This window comes from Cryptotermes secundus, unplaced genomic scaffold (assembly GCF_002891405.2).
Source record: "Cryptotermes secundus unplaced genomic scaffold, Csec_1.0 scaffold1406, whole genome shotgun sequence".
Lineage (NCBI taxonomy): Eukaryota > Metazoa > Arthropoda > Insecta > Blattodea > Kalotermitidae > Cryptotermes > Cryptotermes secundus.
The window spans coordinates 98,243-122,618 of record NW_019721015.1 but is presented as its reverse complement, the minus strand read 5'-3'; the positions used below and the strand labels follow the sequence as shown (position 1 = coordinate 122,618).

The 24,376-nt window shown below is 40.8% G+C and overlaps 1 protein-coding gene across 9 annotated transcripts in view; it reads left to right on the top strand.

Annotated features, from left to right (window-relative positions):
• LOC111875297 (ecotropic viral integration site 5 ortholog) overlaps positions 1-24,376 on the top strand; it is a 118,875-nt gene that overhangs the window by 56,452 nt on the left and 38,047 nt on the right. For 2 of the 9 annotated variants that reach the window (XM_023871412.2, XM_023871418.2), the window contains exons 1-6: positions 93-195; positions 4,823-5,227; positions 12,090-12,413; positions 17,296-17,390; positions 17,479-17,594; positions 21,865-22,164. In XM_023871412.2, coding sequence (XP_023727180.1) covers positions 5,172-5,227; positions 12,090-12,413; positions 17,296-17,390; positions 17,479-17,594; positions 21,865-22,164 — 891 coding nt within the window. In that variant the 5' untranslated portion in view covers positions 93-195; positions 4,823-5,171. Of the gene's footprint in view, positions 1-64; positions 196-4,822; positions 5,228-12,037; positions 12,414-17,295; positions 17,391-17,478; positions 17,595-21,864; positions 22,165-24,376 lie in introns of those variants that run through there. The other 7 variants (XM_023871415.2, XM_023871417.2, XM_023871414.2 and 4 more) reach the window with 6 other exon arrangements.

The following is a 24,376-nucleotide window of genomic DNA, read 5'->3' as shown; positions in this document are numbered from 1 at the left end:
CGGGGGCGGGAGGCGGCGGCCGTTATTGATTTTGGGAGAGCAGCAGATCCAGGCTCCAGCGGACCGGACCGGGCTCGCATCATCACATGTAGTAAGTGGGTACCTGGTGGCGGCAGCACGCAGATGTCACGGGAAGGGGCAGCAGCGCAACACACCACACTTCGTTCTCTTTTGTTTTTACATAAGCTATCGTGTGTATGTATTCCAGTGAATAGAATATTCCCACGCTCTTCGTGGAAAGAGAAATGCTTGGAAAATGGTTTGATACTCTGTACTTTGTAACGAATGTGCCTCGTCAGTATTTTTGTCAGGATTTTCTGAATTAACAACTAGATCAAAATGAGCTTTGGCCTGTAATAGGAGTTAGTAATACACAATTTGTACGTGTTTCATTAAACTACAATATACCCATACACACGCGTGATAAAAAGTTACAAAAGGATCGATGGTACTGTGTTAATTGTAACGATTGTGTTCCGTGACGATTTCCCCCTGAATCTCTTAAGAGTTAAAAGTATTTATAGCTCATGACAGTTTACGGAATATTTTAGTGTGTTTCAGTCAACTATAATACAGGCCTACCCAAATACCATATGATAAATTATCAAAATTGTTTCGTCGGTATTTTTGACGATTTTTTTTTGGTGTGTTAAGATTTAGATTGCAGTGAGGTTTGGGATATAATACCAGTTATCTGTGCGTGTTTCCAGAAACTCCAGTACTCCTATGCCACACTTTATAAAAAGTGACAAAATGGTCGATATACACGTTTTTCAACCACTGTATCATGTGAAGAGTTTTACCGGAACCTTTTGAATTAGGAATTAGGTTCTGTGGGGCTTGGGTTTTGATGCGATTTAATTTGTAATTGTTGACAACCTTACCGCCATCTGTGAGTCGATTGTCTAGAAAATGTGGGAGCCTCGACGTCTCAGAACCCCATGGGCCTTCACAGTTTGTTACACGGATAGCTTTACCTTTACCTTACCCTCAGTAAATTACTAGAATGTAGTTCTGCTACTGTTGGTAAAAACAAAATGGTCGATACACCATATGCTTTAGTGACTGTGTTCCTTCAAGATTTTTGCCGGAATATTGTAAATTAAGGTTTAGTTTGCAGTGAAGCGTGTACTACAGTAAGAAAGAGACTTCAAGAAATATTTCTTTTGTTTCATATCCACCATAACATGTGGAAGGCAGACTTGAACAGAGGGAAATATACGCAACAATGCCATTCTTCTTACTTTGTTCTTCCCCTTAGTGTTCGTTCAGACATATGGACAGCAGGCGTGTATTCCATTCCTGTTTTTCTTCATATGGCCTATACGTAAATTAATGAATGTAGCTCATTTGAAGCTTGGAATGTGACATGCTTCAGATTTCAACATTTATATCTGTTTCGTCACATGTCCGGAGCTAAGAGGTGTGTTAGGTGTAACGTGGTAGTCTGCAGTTATTGTTTGCTTCAGGCGGGTGAAGTAGCATAATTGTGTTCTAACGGCCTTCATTTTTGTCACACTGGGCAAAGCTACGGTGGTTTTGAAAATGTAGCGCGTGCCGTTGGCCGAATTATGCTTTCATAATTAACACAAATACATCGACATCTATCATGTAAACCTCGAATTTACCTTATATTTTAATACCAGTTGTTAATATTCGAAGCTTAAAGTGGAAAAAACGTGAGGCTTTTTACAATATTTCATCTGCTAATGTTCTTACGTTTTATTAACAGCGCGAAAATGTATTGCATATCATTATTAGGTTATAGTCATCATCTGTCGGGTGTCTTGGGTCGTGTGGCCTGTTAACAGTTTCGTGCCATCTCGTCAGTGGTCCTCCTAAATGTAACCCCCCGCCACCCAGTTTTTGTATCTTTGGTACCCTATATATATCTTTTCTTACAAGCTGTTCACAATTAGTTGGGCAGTTTTGCGTAAATGAGATGATTAATTGAATTCTTAGTTCACCTAAAATATCTATATATACATATACTAGCAGTTTTCTTACATTTAATTTCCGATGCCGGTAATAGATTTCCTTCTATTTTTCTAATCGTCCATAGCCCAACATAGGTTTATTATAAACGTTAAATCTGTTAAACCTGTGTTTTTGTACTAAGGTTTGAGTAACCAGTTCATTTCTCCAGTAGCTTGTATAAGTCATAAAATAATATCCGCAATAAATTCTTTGAAGCATTTGTTTTCAGAAAATGTAAGACCCTTCTCCCCACCTCATAACTCAAGGTACGCGGGTTCAAACCCGGCGGAGGTCGTAGAATTTTTAAGGGCGGAAAAATTCAGGGAACAAGTCCTCCGGGAGGGACTTTAAGCCGTGGGCCCCGTGTCATAGATTTACGGCACGTAAAAGATCCTCGTGTCTCTAGGAGACTTCTGAGCAAAATTAGGCAAAGTTTCCCGCCCAAGTAGTTTCCAATGCCTCCGGTAGATGGGGAAGTATTGGGTACCACTGCCAGAAGAGGGCCGACCTCGCTGGCAGAATGGGGCTGATAGCGAGCACCAGTACTGGAAGGGTATGGCGACAGTAGAAATTAAAGGGGGACGCACAATGGACCAATAACTGGTCTAAGCGCATGGGGAAACCCACCCCCTCTAATAATGAATGAATGAATGAATGAAGACCCTTCTCAGTGTCTGCGAGATGCAATCCCATCTTAGGAGGCATTTAGGCCGTGCCACAGCTCAGGCCATGTGGGATTTGTGGTGAGCAAAGTGGCATTAGGGCAGGTTTTCTCCGAGTACTTCGGTTTCCCCTGCCAATTCTCATTCCGCCGACTGCTTCGCGCTCATCATCATCATCTGTCATCCCGGTCTGACACAGTAGGCCAAGTAGTGGCCGACGTACCAAGTGGACTCAATCTTATCCCACCCAAGAAAAATAAAAAAGAAAGTAGGAGGTATTTCTACACCTGTTATAAGATTCTGCATTGTTGTTACTTCCGCGAAGGGCGCAACAGGGCCTTAGATATCACGTCTCGACGGGACGGCCAGTTTCATCACACATTTCGTGATCACACCAACAAAAAAAAGGTAGACCTTGGCTGTACACGCACGCTCTCTGGCAGAATGTGATAAACAAAAGAACATAATTTATATATGCTACAAGCGGGAAGGTCGCGAGTTCGAATCCCAGTGAGGTCATTGCATTTTTCAATTGACCTAACCCTTCCAGCCGCAATATGGCCCTGGGGTCGACTCAGCCTCTGACAGAAAGGAGTAGCAGGCGTCTTCCTGGGGGTAAAGGATAGCCGGCGCTTATGGCTGACAACCTCAACGCCATCTCTGAGCCAGTTGTCTAGAAAATGTGGGAGCCTCGGCGTCTCAGAACCCTACGGTCCTCCACGCCTTGTTACAAGAATAGCTTGTATATGTTATATGTTATATATGTTATTTATAATTTATCAGTTGTATTGTTTATACGCGTTTTATGGTGTTACTCGTGGCGCTATGATTGCAAATTGAATCGGAAAATTTCGTTTATAAGAATTGTTTGATGTTTTTAGAGGAATGGAGACTAAATTGGTATTTCTCGTTTATTTTTTGTTAATATTTAAGGAAGTATATTGAAGTAACTGTGGAATCAGGAAAAATTAGTTGGTATAGCGACTGGCTGTGGTCTGGGTGGCCAAGGAATCGGAGGTCAATTACCGGCAGAGACATGAAACTTTTCTTCTTCTCGTCGTCCAGACCGGTTCTCGTCCCACCCAGCATCCCATTCAGTGGCTACCGTGGGTAAAGTGGCCGGGGCGTGAAATTGACCACACCATCTAGTGCTAGGGGTAAGAACACGGGGATTTATACAGCCCCCTCTAATCCTCATAGAATAGTGTTTAATAATTTTACTTCTACTTTTCTCAAGATTCTAAAGCATTACAGATTGCGCGCCATGTTTGCGTTAAACCTTTACTTTTCAGTGGTATCCGACAAGCGGCGGTCGCTCGGTCGCTATAGTTCGCTTGCGAACTAAAGCCTCGGAGTTTTTATAGAGTTGTGTAGTACGGGTTCCACAGTCTCTTGATCTGTTGGTGGGGCGAGTGGACAAATGATTGGCCCGCCCATGGCAGGATAGCAATTCTTAATCTCTGCGAATGATAATCTGTAACGGAAGAAATATATGCTCGTCTTCCATAGGAAGGAGGCAAGAAACGCTCGTAGTTTGTGTTGTAATATTGAAGTTCCAATAGTAGTAGTAGGTATTTCTCACAGCGTTGGAAAACACGCCTTATAGTTCATCATTGTGTCACATCTCATATTCCGAGGTGGGGCCATTTGTTACTTGAATCTTACATAACGAAAAAATACAGGGTGGTTCTAAATTATTGTCGGGGTTTCCGTGGCCTATAATTTTCAAACCGGAAACAAAAAAATAAAACTGAATATGGAATATGAAAGTGTAACTCGAAAATTTTCATTACTTATAGAATGAACAACCCTTCAAGCCGTCATTTGTGACATGTCTAACTGCAAAGAAGCTCGTTTAGTTGATTTTTGTGGGCTTCGAGAAAACGTTTCCTGGTTTCGATCAGCATCTTCCTGCGAAGTGCTCGGTCTTCGCGCTTCTTTTCGATGCAGAACACTACCAGTCTCTTGAAACTGTTTTAACCAGCGTCGGATAACATTATCTGAAGGTGGATCTGTTCCATATTAAGTTCTGTAACGACGTTGCATCGAAAAACGAATGTTTCAACAGTCGTCATTTTGAGGTATGACGTCAAATGTTCGTCCAGACATCAACGCGGCGACTACAGCGTTGCCAAAATAATTTAGAATCACATTATAATTTATTGATGTAATTGAATTTTCAGTGGAAGCTATACTAGTTGACTAAGCTACGGGCTGGACGATCGGGAAATCCGAGTTCGATTAACGGTAGGGCAGAGATTTTTCTCTTCACGGCGTCTATTTAAGGACTCCAAGACAAGTCACATATCCAATGGGTACCGGCGACTCTTTTTGTTACTAGCTAAAGGGCTGGAAATATCTATAAACTGTTTTTCTATTGGGCCATATACATCAACATATTGTTAAACATAATTTGAACTCCCTTCGTGTTCGGGTTCAGTGAGAAATTAGTTTTGTTACATTCACTCATACGAAGTTTGTGCCAAGAACATGAGAACAGTTTTGGAGTGACTGTCACCACCAGGCTACAGCATGGTGCTTCAGAAGTTGGTACCATGTCGCTGGCAGCGTGGGCGCCCCAAGAAGAGGTGAGTGTTGTCGACCCACCTGCAGTAAATACCCATAATTCGGCGTCCGTCACAGATAGTGGCTCCCGACCTACAGGGTGATTCTAAATTATTGTCGATGTTTCCGTGACGTATAATTTTCAAACTGGAAATAGCAAAGTAAAACTGCTTACGGAATATGAAAGGGTAACCCATAAAGTTTTAATTTTCTATAAACTCCATACTTAATAATGCTAAACAACTTCAGCATGCACGTCTTTCGTGGCATGTAAGATGTCCTGGCGGTATTGAATTACCCTTCAAGTGTTCTCCAGCATTTGCGGTGTAACTGTTTCGTCGTAGCAACAATTCTGAGCTTCAGTTCATCGTAGGAGGTCACAGGGGTCTTGTAAACAATATACCTGACGTATCCCCACAGGAAGAAATCAAACAGCATAATATTGGGTGAGCTCGGAGGCCACGGAATTGGTCCACGACGGCTAACCCATGAAAATACATGTCAAGAAATTGTCGGACAATACGAGCCCATCTTGCTGGAACTGCACATTTGGAGACCTCGACAATAATTTAGAAACACGTTGTATAACCTGGAAAACTGTTGAGCCGACCTGGAATGATGGCCGTAGTACCGAATATTTTGAAGTGCACAACGAAGTAAACAGGTATAGTCCATATGGATGACAACTGAAACACAAAAGTACATTACTCTATAATCTTGGAATTACGATTTAAATACAAAATTGGTTTACTTATGTAAATTATAAAACCGTTTCTCTTATCCACTTCACACCATTTGACAACACTGTAAATTACACCCTTTTCTTAGCCCCGTAGTACCCCAACGTTGAGACGCCGAACCTCACCAAAGAGAAGTCATGTTGTAGTATCCGTGCGAGTGACTGTACTTACGAAGTAAGCATCAGGCCTGCTAGATAATTCTAAATATCACCACGATTGCAGAGTTGCTGCCACCAGTCTGCAAAATTTACCGAAAAGGAACATATTACCAGTTTGAGCCGTGCCACACAGCTACTGTCAGTGATCATTTTGACAGTCAGCTCGCTGGGTTGGTAGTAGAAACCCCATTTTCTACCCCCTCTCGCCCTTTCGTCAACAGATACTGAGCCAAAGCCGAGCTCGCGAATTGGTGGGCTGGCGACGCCTACATTACTCCGGATTTTTGGAAACAAATTAAAACCAAAAAGAGAAGGGAATTTGCTAAATATTAACACCAAGAATTGACATGAAAGGATGTTGAACACACATCTGTGAGATAGAGGAAACCCAGAGCTCTGGGTGCAATCCATAAGTAATATTCTTAAGCGACTTGAGCGTAAATTTGTTAGCAAATTTTGTGAACACAGTTAAAATCTTGCGCTGCCTGTGTCCGGGTTACGTTATATGGCCCAGTACAGTACAGTAACAGTGTAGATTGGGGGAACGCGGTAGCGTAGTTGGTTGAGGCACTATGTTACAAGCTGGCAGGTCGCTGGTTCGATTCCCGATGAGGTCATTGAATTTTTCAATTGACCTAAATCTTCCAACCGCACTGTGACCTTAGAATCGACTCAGCCTCTGACAAAAAAATGAGTACCAGGAATCTTCCTGGGGTTAAAGGACGGCCTGCCGGCGCGTAAGGCCGACAACCTCGCCGCCACCTTTGAGCCGATTGTCTAGAAAATGTGGGAGTCTCGACGTCTCACAACCCTATGGGCCTCCACGGCCTGTTACAGGGGTAGATTTCCTCATACGGTTGTGAACCCACCCATCACGTACCTGTGCCCCTTATGGCAGTGTATCCACCTGTTAAGTGCATTTCCCTGCCACTGTGGTGTGAAGCCACCTGTCAAGTGCATTTCCGCGACGCAACAGTGTGAACCCACCTGTTACTAATTTATTTCCGGACCTCTTAATGAGGCTTCCTGTGAAATTCACCACAGCGCCACGCCCAGACTGGAACATCGGCCAATGGCTGCTTTATAGATATCGATCGTTCATCACACGGTCTCGCGCTTCTTCCCAGGCCCGCTCTCTGGGCTCACAGTCCGCACCGGCCCAGTGATCGTGTCTGGTCATTGTTAATGGAGCCAACTGAATAGGTGCCCCCCCACTTTCGAAGCTGAAGACGGAAACAGATCCAGTCTCCGAAACGTGTTCCTTCAGAGTACTTCGACGATGGACAAGGTCCGGGAAGTTAGATTTGAGATTCTTACATTGGTGACTGTGAAGAGATGTAACACCGTGTAGTCTTGCAGAAGTTCACCGCATTTCGGATAATCGTACTGCTTCCATCTTCAAGGTCGAAGAGTAAACCAAGCAAGAAACCAACACAATCAAGGGAACTGTGGACCCCGCTTGCTCTCTCTGCCTTCTGCTTGCTTTTTTTTTTTATTGCTAGTGGGGTGGGACTAAACCCCTTTCACTGCGGCCACTTCTGGCCTATTGTACCAGCCCCAGATGATAGGTGAGGGTGATTGTGGAGCAATTGGTGGAATGAAGATTGGCAAGGGAAACCGAAGTACTCGGAGAAAACCGGGCCACCGCTGTGGAAAGCCAGCGACTAACCGCTTGAGCTATGGCGCGGCCTTCTGCTTGCTTACTCTTCTACCTTGAAGATAGGAGCAGTACATTCCTCAGAAATGCCGGTGAACTTCTGTCAGACCACACGGTGTTACATATCAGAGGACAGTACTTTTCGAAGTCCAGAAACTCAGTCCTCCCAAGTGTTATATACCACTGAGGGAACCCGTTAGAGTTGGTGATGTAACGGTTGGAAGAAATTATGAAACACATGACAATAATTATCATTGGGACCGAACTTCCAGACCAAATGGGTAAACCTGGTGCTTGATATTCGGGGGGTCTCAGGTTCAATTCTGGGTCTGGGGACCGTTTATCCTGATATAGCTTTATCGTCTATTCCTCAGCCCCTCCAGACAAATGCCGTGATCTAACCTCTAACATCCTTTCCAATTTATGATTCGTAAGTCATCGTAACAGCTACTGACAGTGTTGGTTCATAAACCATAAATAAATAAATCGTGAATGCCGGATGGTTAATCGTTATTTATTAGCTCAGTCAGTGTAGTGACTAGCTGAACTACCGGATTTCTGATATCTGCAATGTACAGACTGGCTCAGGAGCCTGCCTGGTTTCTTCTTTAATGGGTACCGGGACTCTTCCCAGGTGTGAAGTTTGACCACTCACTCACATCTTCTGCCGAATTTAAAAGAGTTGCGAAAAAAGCGTCATCTATGCCTCTTATTATTGTGTAAATCTTCATGATGTAATACTTAAGCACACCATTATGCTTACTTTTTGTTCAGTGATGATTGGAATTCTGCCTTTTGAGATATTACTTCCTGTAGTCTGTTGAAAGTCAGCCGACGAGAACGTATCGCCACCATCTTCAGGGTCTATGAATAAGGGAAGCAAGAAGGCAGCATGGAGCAGGTAGCAAGGAGATCAGTTTAACATCTGTCGACTTTGAACAGACTACGGGACATTATATCCCAGACAGTAGAATTATTCATAATCACTTGTATGAGAACCTTGATCCCTACACAATGGTGATAGGGGTATAGGAAGAAGCTCTCATGGTCGGTTTAGTAATTATCTTAAGCCGGATGAGATTTGAACAGGGTGCATCCAGATTACTACTCCTCCTGAACTAAACCTGTGAGATTCGAGATTCTCACAGCATTTACTATGAAAACGGTATGTGGAACTCCACATAAACCCTGTCTGCAATGGCATTATCATAAGCAAGATTCACAACTGGCAAAATATATCCCACATCAAAAATAAAAGCAATAGTTGTGTACAGTTAATACAATTGTACACAAGTTTTGTATGGTGGAACCTCTCATATCTGTCGATTCAAAATACAATACATTATTCCCATTAAACTATGTTAGACCACACTGTGTTAAATCCAAGAAGACACTTATTCTCAAAATAAAAATAATAAAACTGTTTGTTTTTTGAGACTGTAGTGCTGTTTTGTTGTATAGGTTGATTGCTAGAACCCCTCCCCCCCAGCTCTTTCCATATGATTCTCTCTTTCTTTGTATTCTCTCCTGTCCTAACCTGTCCTGACCTCATTTCTTCCCAGCGCTTCATGCAATGATAATAAAGTGTAATTAAACCACCCTTAAATAAAATAATATCTTTTGGCTGAAATAAAATAATTTTGCAATTGCAGAATGAATATAATTTTACTTTTGGAGTGGTCAAATGATCTGAGTAAAATCTTTGTCACTGTATAAGATGAGATGCCAGAAAAATAACTGCTGCTGACCAGTATCATTTCATTATGATGCAAAGAAACAGAATCTAATCACTGTATAACCAAGCAATTCCGACTGCCTGCACCAAGACTTTTGCTGGGACAGTGAATATCCTGACTGATGTTCTGTAGTTTTTTTCTAGGTCCCTCCAGGCAAAGAGTACCTTATATTATGTCACAGCTGCTTTGTTTTCCATCACTTCGAATTAATTACCCACTATCATGCAATCATTCAGCCTTGAGTTACTGTGAGCATCATTCAGTAAACTTGAAAAAAATAAGCCCCATCAACATGGGTTAGATGGCAATAAGAACGTGGAAGGTCGTGCAGCCAGCATGTTATGTTTCTGTGTCCTAGTTTCAGAAGCAAGATTTCTTATTCATACTGTGATACTGTCCTGTGTCTCAGAAGGCAAAGTACTTCACAAAAATTCTAAAATCATTATTTATTTATTTTGCATACCTCATGGGTCTTAAGGTTCATACGTGGTCTGACAAAGTTCGCGAACTCTTCCCGGTAAAAGTGCTACATATCTCATTGATGAATATCACTGTGGTTGCCTTCAAAGTACTGCCCTTGAGAAGCTATGCATCAATGCCAGCACCTAGTCCACCCTTCGAAACAATTTTGGAACTGGTTTTTGTGGAATGGCCTTAAGACCTGCCATCGTATTGCTTCTGATATCATCAGTGTCATCAAAATGCCTCCTTTCAATATTTCCTTTATTTTCTGGAACAGAAAAAGTCATTGGGGGCTAGATCCAGTGAATAGGGAGGATGTTCCATCATAGTTATTTGTTTACTGGCTAAAAACTCCCTCACAGACAATGGTCCTTTGGGACCATTTTTGCACACACCTTCCTCATGTCAAGCTCTTCAGTTAAGATTTTCCTAACTGTTTCTCTGTCGATGTTCGCTTTCTCTACTATGCTCCTGACATTCAGCCGATGATTTTCACTCACAACTTGACTAACTTTTGCAATGTTTCCTTCAGTGCTGCTCATTGCTGGCCGTCCTGATCTCTCTTTGTCAGTGACACTTTCTCTTCTCTTAAGATGTGTCACCCACGTGTAAACTCCTGTTTTCTTCATAGCATTATCCCCATAAACTTGCACTAAGATCCCTCTGATTTCGCTTCCACTCTTTCCAAGTTTAACAAGAAGCTCCGACATTCTCAGAATGGCACACTAAAACACACTCAGACAATAATAGACACCACTCAGAAAAGTGCTGCCATAGATCAACAACAACACAGCTGTGAAATGTTGATATACCAGTGTCATCAAACCATACTGAGGTTTCTGTCCGCTGCTGCCACGGCAAGCACACGGTGACGAGTTCGCGAACTTTATTGTCAAACCATGTCTACTACAAATAGAAATTTCTGACTGCATAGTTAATTACAATATGCCTGCATCTGTGTACATGGATGACTGGTACTTTTAAATAATTGTACAACTGCCATTTTATTTTTGTCCAGAATTGCTTATAGACATTTTTACAAGTATGTCATACAAAGTGGGGGAAAAAAATGATTTCATGTGGAATTTCAGATTTGTTTATATGTTTTATCAATTTTGGCAGTATGCAATGGTACATATCACCAGCATTTTTTAAAGTGTCCTTTTTTTTTAAAGAAAGTTAATGTGTTCTTGGAAAATGATCACATATCAGTCCAGTGTAATTCTGTTCATACCATATTTTGTAAAAACTGAGCATTTAATTCAGACGTTGAAAAGAGGATTCTGGCATGAGTACCAGACCCTATTTTTTCCTCACAAAGAGAGTACAGACTTGTATCACCAAACCCAATTTTATATCTTTGGCTAAAATAGTTCATTGGTTGATTGCCCATTAAATGTAAAAGTAGTGAAATATAGATTTGCAGAGTTATTACATTTATTCAACACTCTCCTCCGAAATAACCACACTGAAGTTAGCATATATATATATATGTATATATATATATATATATTCATTTTATACATAATTTCGCGATTTCACAATGAATGGAACAAAAAAGACTTCCTCAAGTTTCTATGGCTCTCATGGTCTTATTAATAATGATAAGGAATTACAGATTGTAAAGGCTTCAAATTGTAAGATATTGAAACCAAATTCTGTAAAAGTCAGTTGATTTTAAGAACACTTTTGAGGGATTCAGAGGTACACCACAAGCTTTCTTATTTCACAAGAAAGTGCTGTGGCTTCAAATGAACTTCATGTACCAGCTCCTGATGATAAGTGATCTTGGAGCATGGTGAATCAATATTTGGTAAGGGAACACTCAAATGTTCAGAGAGAAACTTGCCCTTGTGCCACCCTATCTGCCATTATCCTGGGATTGAACCCAAGCTCTGTGGTGGGCAGGCAGTATCTAATTGCCTGAACTGTAGCATGGCCTACCATAAGTCTTACTTTTCCTATGAATGTAAGGAAGATGGGTAAAAAATGTGGCAGGATCCTGCTTCCAATATCCTGTAATGCTGGCTGTGGTTTGGAAATGAACTACCTTGTGTCCATGTATCTATTTCTTCTGAAGATACTACAGCTCCACAATGTTCCGAGTGGATGACACGCTGCTTTTCTGTCAGAAGCCACGTGGTATTGGTGGGTGATGGCCGTCTCAACAACCCCGCTGCTCGACTTGCGACACATGGGCAAGTTGGTGGTGTTGGCGGTGGTGGTGGTGGTGGAGGCGGCTGCACTGATGGGCGGGCCATGAGTTCCGTCATGGTAGCACACTCCGGTAGTGAGTCCGTGCTAGGAACTCTATCCTCCAGCAATAATAATAATAATAATAATAACAACAGCAGCAACAACAACAACAACAACAACAGTGGCAGCTTTCACGTGAATAATAACGATCCCTCACCCGGCGACCTGGCGCTGCTCGCGAAGTTGGAGGAGGCCAACAGGTGAGAAACTTGTCATTTCTTTTCTGGGAAAAGAGTCCTCAATAAGGGCAATGTAAATAATTGGTGAGACATTGTAACAAATATGAATTGTAGTTTATACTCAAACTGTAGCAAGGTACTAGTGCGAGTGGTATTGCCTTGTTCAAGAAGAAGCTGTCAAGATTTTGGTCTTTTGAGATGTGATGCTGTGAAGTTATGTAGTTTTTGGTTTATTAGTACCATTTTGCAGGAACCTGCTGCCTCCAATTTTGGGTGTAAAACAGACCAAACTTCATGGCATCACATCACCAGCTTGATCCTCATGATGCCATTAGAACTTCAGATGTCACAACAGGAAGCTAGTTATTGTTTCATGTTATGAGTCTAATGGTATTAGTACATACTTGAGGGGAGAAGAAAATTTTGTTTAACTAGGATGATTTCATTTATTTATTAATTTAATGTAAGCATATATTTTGTATTTTAATTAGGAAATATAATGCTATAAATGTTGTGATAATGTATATACCATAAAGAAAAACACACAAACTTTAATTGACGCAAGTAAAGAGATTGGTCTAGAAGTAAACACAGAGAAAACTAAGTATATGTTGCTGTCTCGTCACCAAAATGCAGGGCAAAATCATGACATAAAGATAGGAAACAGATGTTTTGAAAACTTGGCACAGTTCAGATATTTGGGAACAACGATAACAGATCGAAACCTGATTCAGGAGGAAATTAAGAGGCGATTGAACTTGGGTAATGCTTGCTACCATTCAGTCCAGAACCTTTTGTCTTCCCGTCTGTTGTCCAAAAACATAAAAATTAGAATATACGAAACTATAATTTAGCCTGTGGTTCTGTATGGGTGTGAAACTTGGTCTCTGACATTAAGGGAGGAACATAGACTGAGGGTATTTGAGAACAGGGTGTTGAGGAGAATATTTGGACCAAAGAGAGATGAAAATTTAAAATTCCAGACATTGAAAATGGAGAGACTGCAACAAGTTGAATAATTGGTGTGGTGTCTATGTTTGTAACTTGTGACATGTCACAGACCTAAAACTGACTTCAGATCAATTGTCAGGGTTATTACAGTACTTTTAAACAGGTGACTTGGCACGTGTCCTACATTGTATAATGGTCCTGTGTTTGCAACTGTTAGAATGATATACAGCTAACTTTTTTAAGTCATATTACTTAGTCTCTTACTCTGAGGGTAAATAGCATGCATGAAGGATCTATTTAAAATACAGTCAACATAGCAATCCATATTGACTCATATTACTATGTGGCTATATATTTGGTGGTATATGCACTGTCTTCAGGTGTAAAATGTGAAAATATTGCTGTAAACTGTTGGCTGCAAGCTCTGCCTTATATGATCATAATAATTTTATGGAGCATCAATTTCTTTATCACATTCTATTTTATTGTTGTTATTATATTGTTATTATTATTATGTCACTTTCACTGTTTCTTTGTGATTATGTGTTAAATGTATTTATGCTGTTAAATGATTCATGTGGCTGGGTCTTTCTTCTTGGATATGGTGACGTTTCCCAGAAAATGTAATAAGTTACTGTTATATAATTATTTTTATGACTATTATGTGATCTTTTTGTTTTAGTCATTTAGTTGAGACCTGTCATGAAAAAAGAACATCTATGAAAATATATTGTCATGTGTATTACTAATAATATGGGTTATAGATGGATGAATGTGTTTATTTACTCCTTATACACACCATTGGTGATACATGTAATTATAGTGCTATCACTATTTCTGCCCTTTATAATTCACTGTTACACACACACACACACACCAGTTATCTCTTGGCAACACAATTAAAACATAGGAGCTATAACAGTCTCACTGAATTACACACTGCAGGTATTATACATAAAGTCTTCTCTTCACGGCCGCCCATCCAGAACTGAATTCTCAACTCAACTCTGATCCATGACGGCTTCATGTCCCTGACTCACGGGTCCTCAGCTGCAGCTATTCGCAAATGACCTTTGTTGTCCCCTATAAACCTTTGGCACTGACCACATGTAGAAAACACCTTCTGTTATTGTAGATGTGTTTACAGTTCTGTTGCCTAGCACTGGGCATGGCGCGGACCACATTGAAAACACTTCTGTTGTCAGAATTGTTGTGTAACCTAGCAAGGGATGCAGTTTGTGGGATGTGGTGCCGCGTAGATATTGTGTTAACTGAAGTTTTGGAGGAACGTATCTTCTCCATCTTCAGGGTAGAAGACAAGAAATCTGCAAGCGAACCAGTGTGAGCAGCTCACAGATTTCTTCTTGTCTTCTACCCTGAAGATGGAGACAATACGTTCCTCCAAAACGTCGGTTAACACAATATGTACACGGCACCACATCCCAGAAGACTGCTTTGTTCATAGTCACCGCCATGAAAACCTCAAATCTTACATAGCAAGGGACGGTTTACCAAGAATCTGTCTTCACGGGAATTTGTTTATCAAGCCAGTGCCTGGCAATGGGAATCCATGTTACAATATATACTCATATAATTTGTTTATATGTTGCTATAAATCTTAACATAATTTTGACTGCATATCTGATGACAAGAAATCAAGACAGACTGAGGCATATGCTGATAACATTAAAATGGATCTGCATGTTACAGATTCTGAAGTTATGAACTAATTGAATTGACTCAGGATAAATTCCAGTGGCAGGCTTTTGTGAACAAAGTGATGAACCTTAAAGTCAAGGAATTTCCTAACCCTTTGAATCATGGAATTTGTCTAAATAATATACAATACACTCTGTGTTCCCATTACAGAGATAAACTGGTTAACGCTGTTTAGGGAAGTGATAGCTGTTTATTTTGAGAATCAGAAAATCCTTATATACACTTTGTGGACAAAATGCTGAATTTTTTCATGTTAAAACAGGTTGTACATATAGTAACCACTGTGCTTTGGAGGGTTAACCAACATAATAACTATCAACTGACAAAGGAGCCTGTGTGTCAATGAGCTATACCCATATTTTAAAATCAGAGTGAACAAGGAAGACATGAAGTTGGATCATGTGATATTAAAAAGTTGATATAAATATTGATGTCAAGAAACATTCTCAATAATTAGGTGACTTTCCATTATAAGGGCAAGCATAAGTATAGGCAAGTGCTCTGATATCAGTTTTATCGGAGTTGTTTGGTATGTAGCACGCAAGGGTGTATTTCACTGGTGTTTGTTATTTCACTATAGATGTCCAACAGTGAGGCATGTGGTAGCATAGTCGGTTAAGGCACTATGCTACAAGTTGGAAGGTTGCAGGTTCAATTCCTGATGAGGTCATTGGATTTTTTAATGGACCTAATCCTTCCAGCTGTGCTGTGATCCTGGGGTCAACTCAGCCTCTAATGGAAATGAATACCAGGAATTTTCCTGGGGGTAAAGGGCGGCCTGCCAGTGTGTAAGGCTGACAACCTCACTGCCATCTGTGAGCCGATTGTCTACAGAATGTTGGACCCTCGACATCTCACAACCTTATAAGCCTTTACTGCCTGTTACAGGGATAGCTTTACCCCCCCTTTTTTTAATATCCATTGGTACAAGTAATAGAGGAGCTAGAGCCTCTGTTTTTCCATGTAATTGCCAGAGCAACTGAGATATTTGTCCCAGTGATACATCTCCTGTTTAATTCTACGAGGGAAAGAATTAAAGCTCAGTGTTTACTTCATCAAGATAAATGATATAACCTCCGTCTCAAGTGCAAACAATATATTCTTGTGTCTTTGATCTTGCTCTCTACACTACATGTTTCGGCCTCAGACGGCCATCATCAGGTGTATAACACTCACGTCGCTGTCACACTGCACCCAGTTCAAAATTTAACATCTAAAACACTCTCCCTGTCATTATCAACTTCTACTTCGTTGATAGCTGTCCACCCGTAGATTACTTCACACACGTTAATTTTGAGTTTATTGTAATAGCACCATAATAAAATCTTTAGTTCTAATTTTAAACTTTTAAATTCTTGTCCAAATTTTAAAATTTTAAAATTGTTAGGGTTATTCGCCCTGTGTTTGAAGTGCTGCAGCGGCTAGTTCTTGTTTCCACACTGTATAGGTGTTATCCTGTGTGGTCTTTCTGTGTGCGTGCCGCTGCTGTTCTTTACTACGTGTCAGTGGGTGCAGTGTGACAGCGACGTGAGTGTTATACACCTGATGATGGCCATCTGAGGCCGAAACATGTAGTGTAGAGAGCAAGATCAAAGACACAAGAATATATTGTTTGCACTTGAGACGGAGGTTATATCATTTATCGTATGGAGTGCAACAGGATGCTTAAATATAATATTCATCGAGATTGCTTGCTTCAGGTGCCACATTGTCGTGTGACAGCAGTGTGAATTTGTTGTTGCCCTGTGGTCCAGGAGCTGAAGAAAGAGAATTACCTGTGCATTCCAAAGTGATGTCAGCATATATGCACAGACTGCTTGGAATGTCTTGCCCATCCACAGTTCAGCCCAGACCTTCATCAAGCGATTTCCACTTCCATAGATTGCCGAAAGGGTACTTCAAAAGAAGCATTTATGGCATGATAATGAGAGGGAGGCCATGCTGCACTAATGACTGCAATCACTGACGCTGTATTTGTTTTCATGGGAATCAGATTCGTGCTGAATGCCTTGAACAAATGTCTCAGTTGGTTTGGTGCATACATGGCAAAGTGGGGGGGGGGTGTCTGGCCATTGTTTCTTGTTGTTCTGGACATCTATGTTGAAGCAATAAATGCAAATGTAACATGTCCTTGTAAGTTACTGAACAGCCTATGCAGGTTTTCTTGTTTCATGAATGAGAAGTTGCAGGGATTATACAGGTCCTGCTGAATTTGAGCTCTTTATGATTTTAGGCTTATTGAAGCCGATGCCAAATCCTTGAATTCCCTTTCTGGGAGTGGCCATTCCCGGAAGAGTTCAGATACATCCCAGATTTCATTAACTTCAGGTAAGCAGCTGTCTGCTAATCAGCTGAAATTACATTGGATACAGCCACACATGGTAGGTTATATTTATGGCTTGTGTTATGTTCCCAGGTACTAGCATCAGTCAGGAACGCAATGAGGATGGAGAGGAAGATATCTGGACCCTGTGGGGTAGAGTATCCAATGACTGGGACAACTTTTGGAAGAAGCGCAACTCCTTTGTTAGAGTAAGTTGCAGCACCAAATGGTGTGACAGTTTAAAGTCTTCTGGTTATTAAATAAATTCTCTATTAAGATTGGGGTCTTCTGGGATGTGACACCAATGGCAGAGTGTAACGTTTTCAGAAGAGTTATCAAAACTCTGAGGCCAAGACATATCTGGAAAATGTTGACAATTGAGTATATACATTTTATAAGGCAACTGTGTAAATTAGAACTAAAATTGAATTAAAGTATAAAAGAGGAAGGAAATATAATCTAAAAAAGCATGCTTAACAGCTACTGAGCTTACATTCCTCTTCATTACACCATGGAGTTCAGTTCCATGTCATGATTTTTTTCAATGAAAATATATTGTGACGTGTTGCGCAATGGAGGACACCCCCTCCCTCCCCAGCAGTGGCGTGGCAGCTCTGGCCACGGTGACGTAGCAGGTGAGTCAGCACTCCGCCCCCCCCCGCACTATGACGTGGCACCGCTNCTTCCTACTGTGACGTGGCACACAACGCCGCTGTTGACACGGGCAACAGACAACAGTGAACGGAATGAAAGCTGGCTGAGCAGCAAGCAAGAGTTAGTGTGTGATCAGGAGTGACACAGCTGGAATCTAGCAGCATTTGCGGAAAGAAGAACCGGACGTGTGTGACAAACAGTGATAGTTTGTGATAACTGAGAAGTAATTGGGAGTGTGTAACACAGTGACACTTGTATAGCTCCCGTACTGTGAATACGTGTAGACTACTTAAGATAGATTGAACAGATTATTGCGAATAGGGTTATAAAGTGTGAAACTCCGCAACAGTGTGAAAAAGGACAGAGTGAACAGATTACTGCGAATAGGGTTATAAAGTGTGAAACCCTGCAACTTTGTGTTATAATTAATTGTAGCTGAGACTTGTAGCTTGTTAAATAAACCAATTAACAATCTGAACGGCGTCTTCATTGGCTAAACACGTTACAATATGTATCACAGAAGTCTTGATTGATTTCTAATTCTTGAAGAATTTTCTTCTGTCATCATTAATGATAACTTATTGAGTCCCTCCTGAGTTGTGTGTGCTGCATAGCTAATTGTGGACTCTCTTCATAGCTAGATGGGCACACACAAGCAGCTGAAGTATGTTAACATTCCTGGCTTGGCTAATGTGATAATTTGGAATGTCATGTACTCACACCTCTGAAGTACATGCTATATATTGTTTATTATAAATGCCTGTGCTCTCAGACAGCCCAAAGGAACTGACTGACAGTGTCATGTGATGGGCTGGCTGGAGGTGGTGAACAATGCATTTTTTGATCACTTCTCCTGCCAGTATATGAAGTATCAGCGAACCATAAAAGTAACATTTTTTATTTTATTTTTTCGAAGTGTCAGCCATGCTGAACATAGTTAACATAAACATTCCACCACTGTGTGACACTGTTTAGCCTGCCAGATAGTTACAGATGTTGTTTTTTTCTTCAGGGCATCAAATTCCGTTTAAGTGTTGGTACCTGTTTACCAGGGGGCACGCGGTATGTATTTGGTTGAGGCACTGTGCTACAAGCAGGTTGGATTCCTGGTGAAGTTATTGGATTTTTCAGTTGACCCAGTCTTTCCAGCCACACTATGGCCCTGGGGTCGTCTCAGCCTCTAACATAAATGAGTACCAAGAATCTTCCTGGGGTTAAAGGGGAGGCCAGTGCATAAGGCTTGCAAACCTTGCTGCAATCTGTCACCAGATTGTCTAGGAAATGTGGGAGTCTCAACATCTAACATTCCTATGGGCCTCCACGTCCTCTTATAGGGACAGCTTTACCTTTTATCTTTTTACTTATCTACCACACTGCATGTTGGTAGCGTAGTTGGTTGAGGGCCTATGGTACAAGCTGGAAGGTCGCGGGTTCAAGTCCCAATGAGGTCATTGGATTTTTTCAGTTGATCTAATCCTTCCAGCTGCACTAGGCTCTGGGGTTTACTCAGCCTCTAACAGAAATGAGTACCAGGAATTAATTAAATAATTTTACTGGGGAGTAAAGCGCGGCTGACGCGTAGGGCTGACAACCTTACCACCATCTTTGAGCTGATTGTCTAGATAATATGGGACCCTCAACATCTCACAATCCTATGGGCCTTCATGGCCTGGTACAGGGATAGCTTTACTTTTTACTTTACTTTATCACACTGCATGGTGACACCTCAGAAAACAGTGATCTTGATGTTCTTCACCACGAGAAACTTAGATCTCAAATTATATTTCGTTGTGGAACGCAGAAGTTACTGCTGTCAACATGGAATGTGCTTTCCTGATCCTCTTCCTCCTAGATTTGCTTTAAATTATTTTGTATTCTGAACAGTCACAAGTGAGGTTCTGTGACAGGTGTTTTGAGTACTTCTTGTTTTGGCTTTGTATAAGGTGAAGTCATCCCTGTGCTTAACAAATTAAGCACTACATCCTGAAGACATATGTGAGTGTGGAGCTATAGCCCCGTACATTCTGAACCTTGACAGTAAGTGGCGTTGAGTAGTCAGCTTCAGTTCTTAGCTGTTTTACCCTTGCAAAAGAGCCCTCAGTACCTATTGGTGAAAAGGCTGTTTGGTGGAAATAGCAGTTTTGAGTCCTGGAGGACATGACACGATGATGATGATGATTATGCTGACAGTGATGATAAAATATATAGATAACTAATTGTTAAAATCTCATACAATTCAATGATTTGAAAGGGCCTCGGATATCATTTACCTTGCTCTATACACCTCCCACTATTGGGCTGGTAGGTCTACTCTTTCTCTTGTCACTTCAGTGTTCGATAACCCAAACAAGAAAAAAAATAAACTTTAAATCACAAATATAAGCAACTTGCAGGTCCTAATATTGTTACTATGGGATTCTGTATTCTGATACACAAACCTGAGCCACAGTTTGAGGATATGAGGAACCTCTGCTAGCATTAGTGCAGTTGATGGTAGTTGTACTGAGGGTAACGTTGACAGCGTGTTAGATCACTTTCACTCTCCTTGTCATGTTGTGTTACTGGACCCAAATACTTATTCCTTTCTAATGTACAGGGATTCTTCAATTTATGCGTCAATTGAGAGGATTTGTGGTTCTTATAGTGGTGGTGCTGAAGAGTTCTTTCTTCTGGGATATAACACCAAGTAGTCCATGTAGTCCAGTGGTAACTGGTTGCAACCTAAATCATGCAGGTTTCTTGCCTGGCTTATTCTTTGACCCTGAAGATGGAGGCGACACGTTCGTCTGAAATGTTAGTTGACTTTCATTTGACTGCACAGCGTTACAGCTGAGAAGATGAAACTCTCTGTGCATGGGTTGTGTTCCAAAGGGTCACAGACTATAAAATTGTGTGCACCAAACATAATTTTTCATTTTCCCCTCAGATTCCTTTATTTCCATTGACACAATACTTACACTTCTTGTCTCACCCGTTCATCCAGCAAGTACTTTATATTAAAACAAGTGGTGTTAATGGATATTTAAATTACTTCAGTCGATTAAAATGAAATCACATTTTTAAACTTGCATATAATAAGGAATACCTGTATATAAAAATGTAACCTGTCACCTTACTGTTTCATACCATGAACCTAATAGAGAGCACTCAAAATGATTTGCAAGCATTGAAGTATAGTTGTGAGGTGTAATCTGAATCCTCATTTCCAATTTTTTTTATTGCATAAGTGAACATTATACCTGGGATAGCTCATTCAGTATAGCGACTGGGCTATTGGCTTGATTACTGAAGATTCAAGGTTCAATTTTTGGTAGGAGTAAGAGAGTTTTTTTTGCTCTATAATATAAAGATCAGCTCTGGGATCTACCCAGCATCCTATTCAGAGAGTCCTGGGATTTGTTTCCCCATTGTGAAGTGGCAAGGATGTGAAACTGGCCGTCACCTCCTAGTGCTGAAGTTAAACATGGTGAAGCTGTATTTCCACTCCCTCATATATTTTCATTACATGGTGCTTAAGTAAATAAGCAAAGGGATAACTTTGTCTCTCCTTCAGGTAAACTTTTAATTTGTTAGCTTGAAGTATTATTCATTCTGTAAAGTTTTAGCTGCCATATACTGTGAAACTGACAAGGAAAGCAGCCATATTGCAGGTGAAGAACACATATCCTGTTTGCCCATATTAAAATTTGGGGCAGATACAGAGAAGTGAGTTATATTGGCAGCACTGGTGAATTATGTGTGAAGAATTGATCTGTGTACTGTCTTGTATATATTTGTGCCCCTTTATGTCATATGTGAAGCTGACCACCGTATCACTTCTTGCAGGAGCTTGTTCGGAAGGGAGTGCCTCACCACTTCCGAGGCATTGTGTGGCAGCTACTGTGTGGTGCACATGACTCCCCTGTCAAGAAGCAGTATGCTGATTATATCAAGGCAACTTCAGCATGTGAAAAGGTGATCCGACGCGATATAGCACGCACATATCCAGAGCATGACTTCTTCAAGGAGAAAGATGGACTGGGACAGGAGAGTTTATTCAATGTGATGAAGGCATATTCCCTACATGACCGAGAGGTTGGCTACTGCCAGGGTTCTGGCTTCATCGTGGGGCTTCTCCTCATGCAGGTAAAACTTCGTTCACAAACACTGGAGCTGCATATGCAGTGTACATTGTCATCTGTCTACATCTTCCAACCAGGTTACGAAAAACACAGCGTATAATAAATAGGTCCATTCATGAGAACTGTACGTTAATTAGTGTGTGTCTGCACTGCATTGAGACCCAAAATTTCAGTTACTATCTTCTGTGTTGTGAACTGGTGTAGGATATGATTGACATCTACCTGAGTGCACGGTGTCACATTTACGAAGCCAGTAATCTTCATACTCGCCAATGTGAGATCCTCAAATCTCACTCAAAATTTAATTTAAATGACAACTTTTATTTTACATCTTCTACATTACTACTAATGCCTCCACAGGCCAGTTTGTGCCCTGGCCACTTCCAAGATATTTTTCCATTCCCCCCCCCCCTCAGCCAATGTCCTTTATGTTCATCTTCTCACACTAAGCATCTTAAGATCATCCTCTGTTTCATCCATAATCTCAATTGTGTGCTCAGTGTGAGAAAATGAGACTTAAATTTTCCTTTTTAGGTCATCCAGGTGGGGGGTCTTTTTTAAGTTTTCAAATTTTTACAAGATGAGAATGTCAGCCCAACCCACCAACTTGCTGAAACACCATCAATTTTCTATCAGGGTTTACTCCCTTAGCCAAATAGTCCCATTTTTGGGTGCCAGACACTTGCCCTTTTCCTTACTTCCATCTGCTACATCATGGAAGGCACTCAGGACCACCTCTTGGAGGTAAGGAGTTGAGATTTGCTGGCAGAGCCTGCTTTCCAGGAGGAAATTTGTCACAACTTAATAAGGAGTGCCTATTGACATCAGTGTTTCTCTGTGAGACCCATACCAGCCTTCAGTGCCCCTACTTTACATCAACTATGACACATTTTGTCAAAATCAGATGCCTTCATAGTTGAAAGAAATAAGTAATAGATTGTTAATTTTTTTCTGTTGACAATACTGGCTGACCAGACTGATGAAATTCTTCCCCCATACGTTGAACATCAAAAAGAGCTTAAGAGCTTTTGGCCCCTGTCCCAATTGTTGGAGTGTTTAAATGAAGGAGACTGAGATATGGTGGACATGTATGCATACTGTTTCATTGGAAGGTTTCATACAAGACAAAGACACAGAGAGGAGAACTAATCAAAGTGAAATTTTGAGGTAGCGCTTCTGTAACGTGAACTTGTGCATTATAGGCCCGCCTGATTTGATGGGAGAAGCGTCCGTCTTTCTACCTGATTGCTCACTCACTCTGCATGAAGCAGTTGATCAAGAATTTCACCACTTTTTATGAAACATGAAGGTTCGTTACTGAGTTTTGAGACCCACTGGACCTGTCCTGAGCCAGATGAATCCATCCCACACCCTCACATCCTATATAACTGTTTCCCAACTGGTGAGATGTGTCACATTGATGGGACTTGACAGTTGGCTGGGTGGGACATGAGATCTTTAAAATAATAATTAATTCATCCATTCAGAATTTAGCTATGCAAAAATTTTCCTGCTTTCTAACCACAACTGTGTCATTAGTGCTACACCATTACCATATTTCTGCTATTAGAACCAAAATTTGAGATTCTGCTAAAAGAACTGAAGTTGAAAGTTTTTATCTTCTGGGATATAATGCCTTGTAGTCTGATAAATGTCAGTCAGTGTTCTGGAGGTACATGTTGCCTCCATCTTCAGCCATCTTTGTAACCACACCTGTGAGAATCTGAAATCATACAGAACTAAAATTGTTTTCTATAATATTATTAATAGAATATATAAAATAGCATTAAAACTCTGAAATTCATAAGAGCTTCTAATAATGATTAGTATAATACTAAAGTACACATAACTATAAAATTTGACTCTGGAAAAGGAAAGTCTCCCCCCACCTCTTTCTCTCTGTCTATCTCTGATGGGACTGGGATTCTTTGACAAAATGAACAGTGGGACCCACGCTGCAAAAGGTTGAGAATCACTGCTATATAATATCCATTTTAATATTATATTTAAGCATCCTGTTACACTCTATACGATATACGATATAAATTCCGTCCTAAGTGCAACAATTTATTATAGGTCTTTCATTTTGCTTTCTTCTACACTACATGTTTCGGCCGTAAACGGCCATCATCAGGTGTATACATTCACGTAGCTGTTACACTGCACCCAGTTTAAAATTTAAAAACACACAGGTCTTCCCAATTGGCTAACAGGAT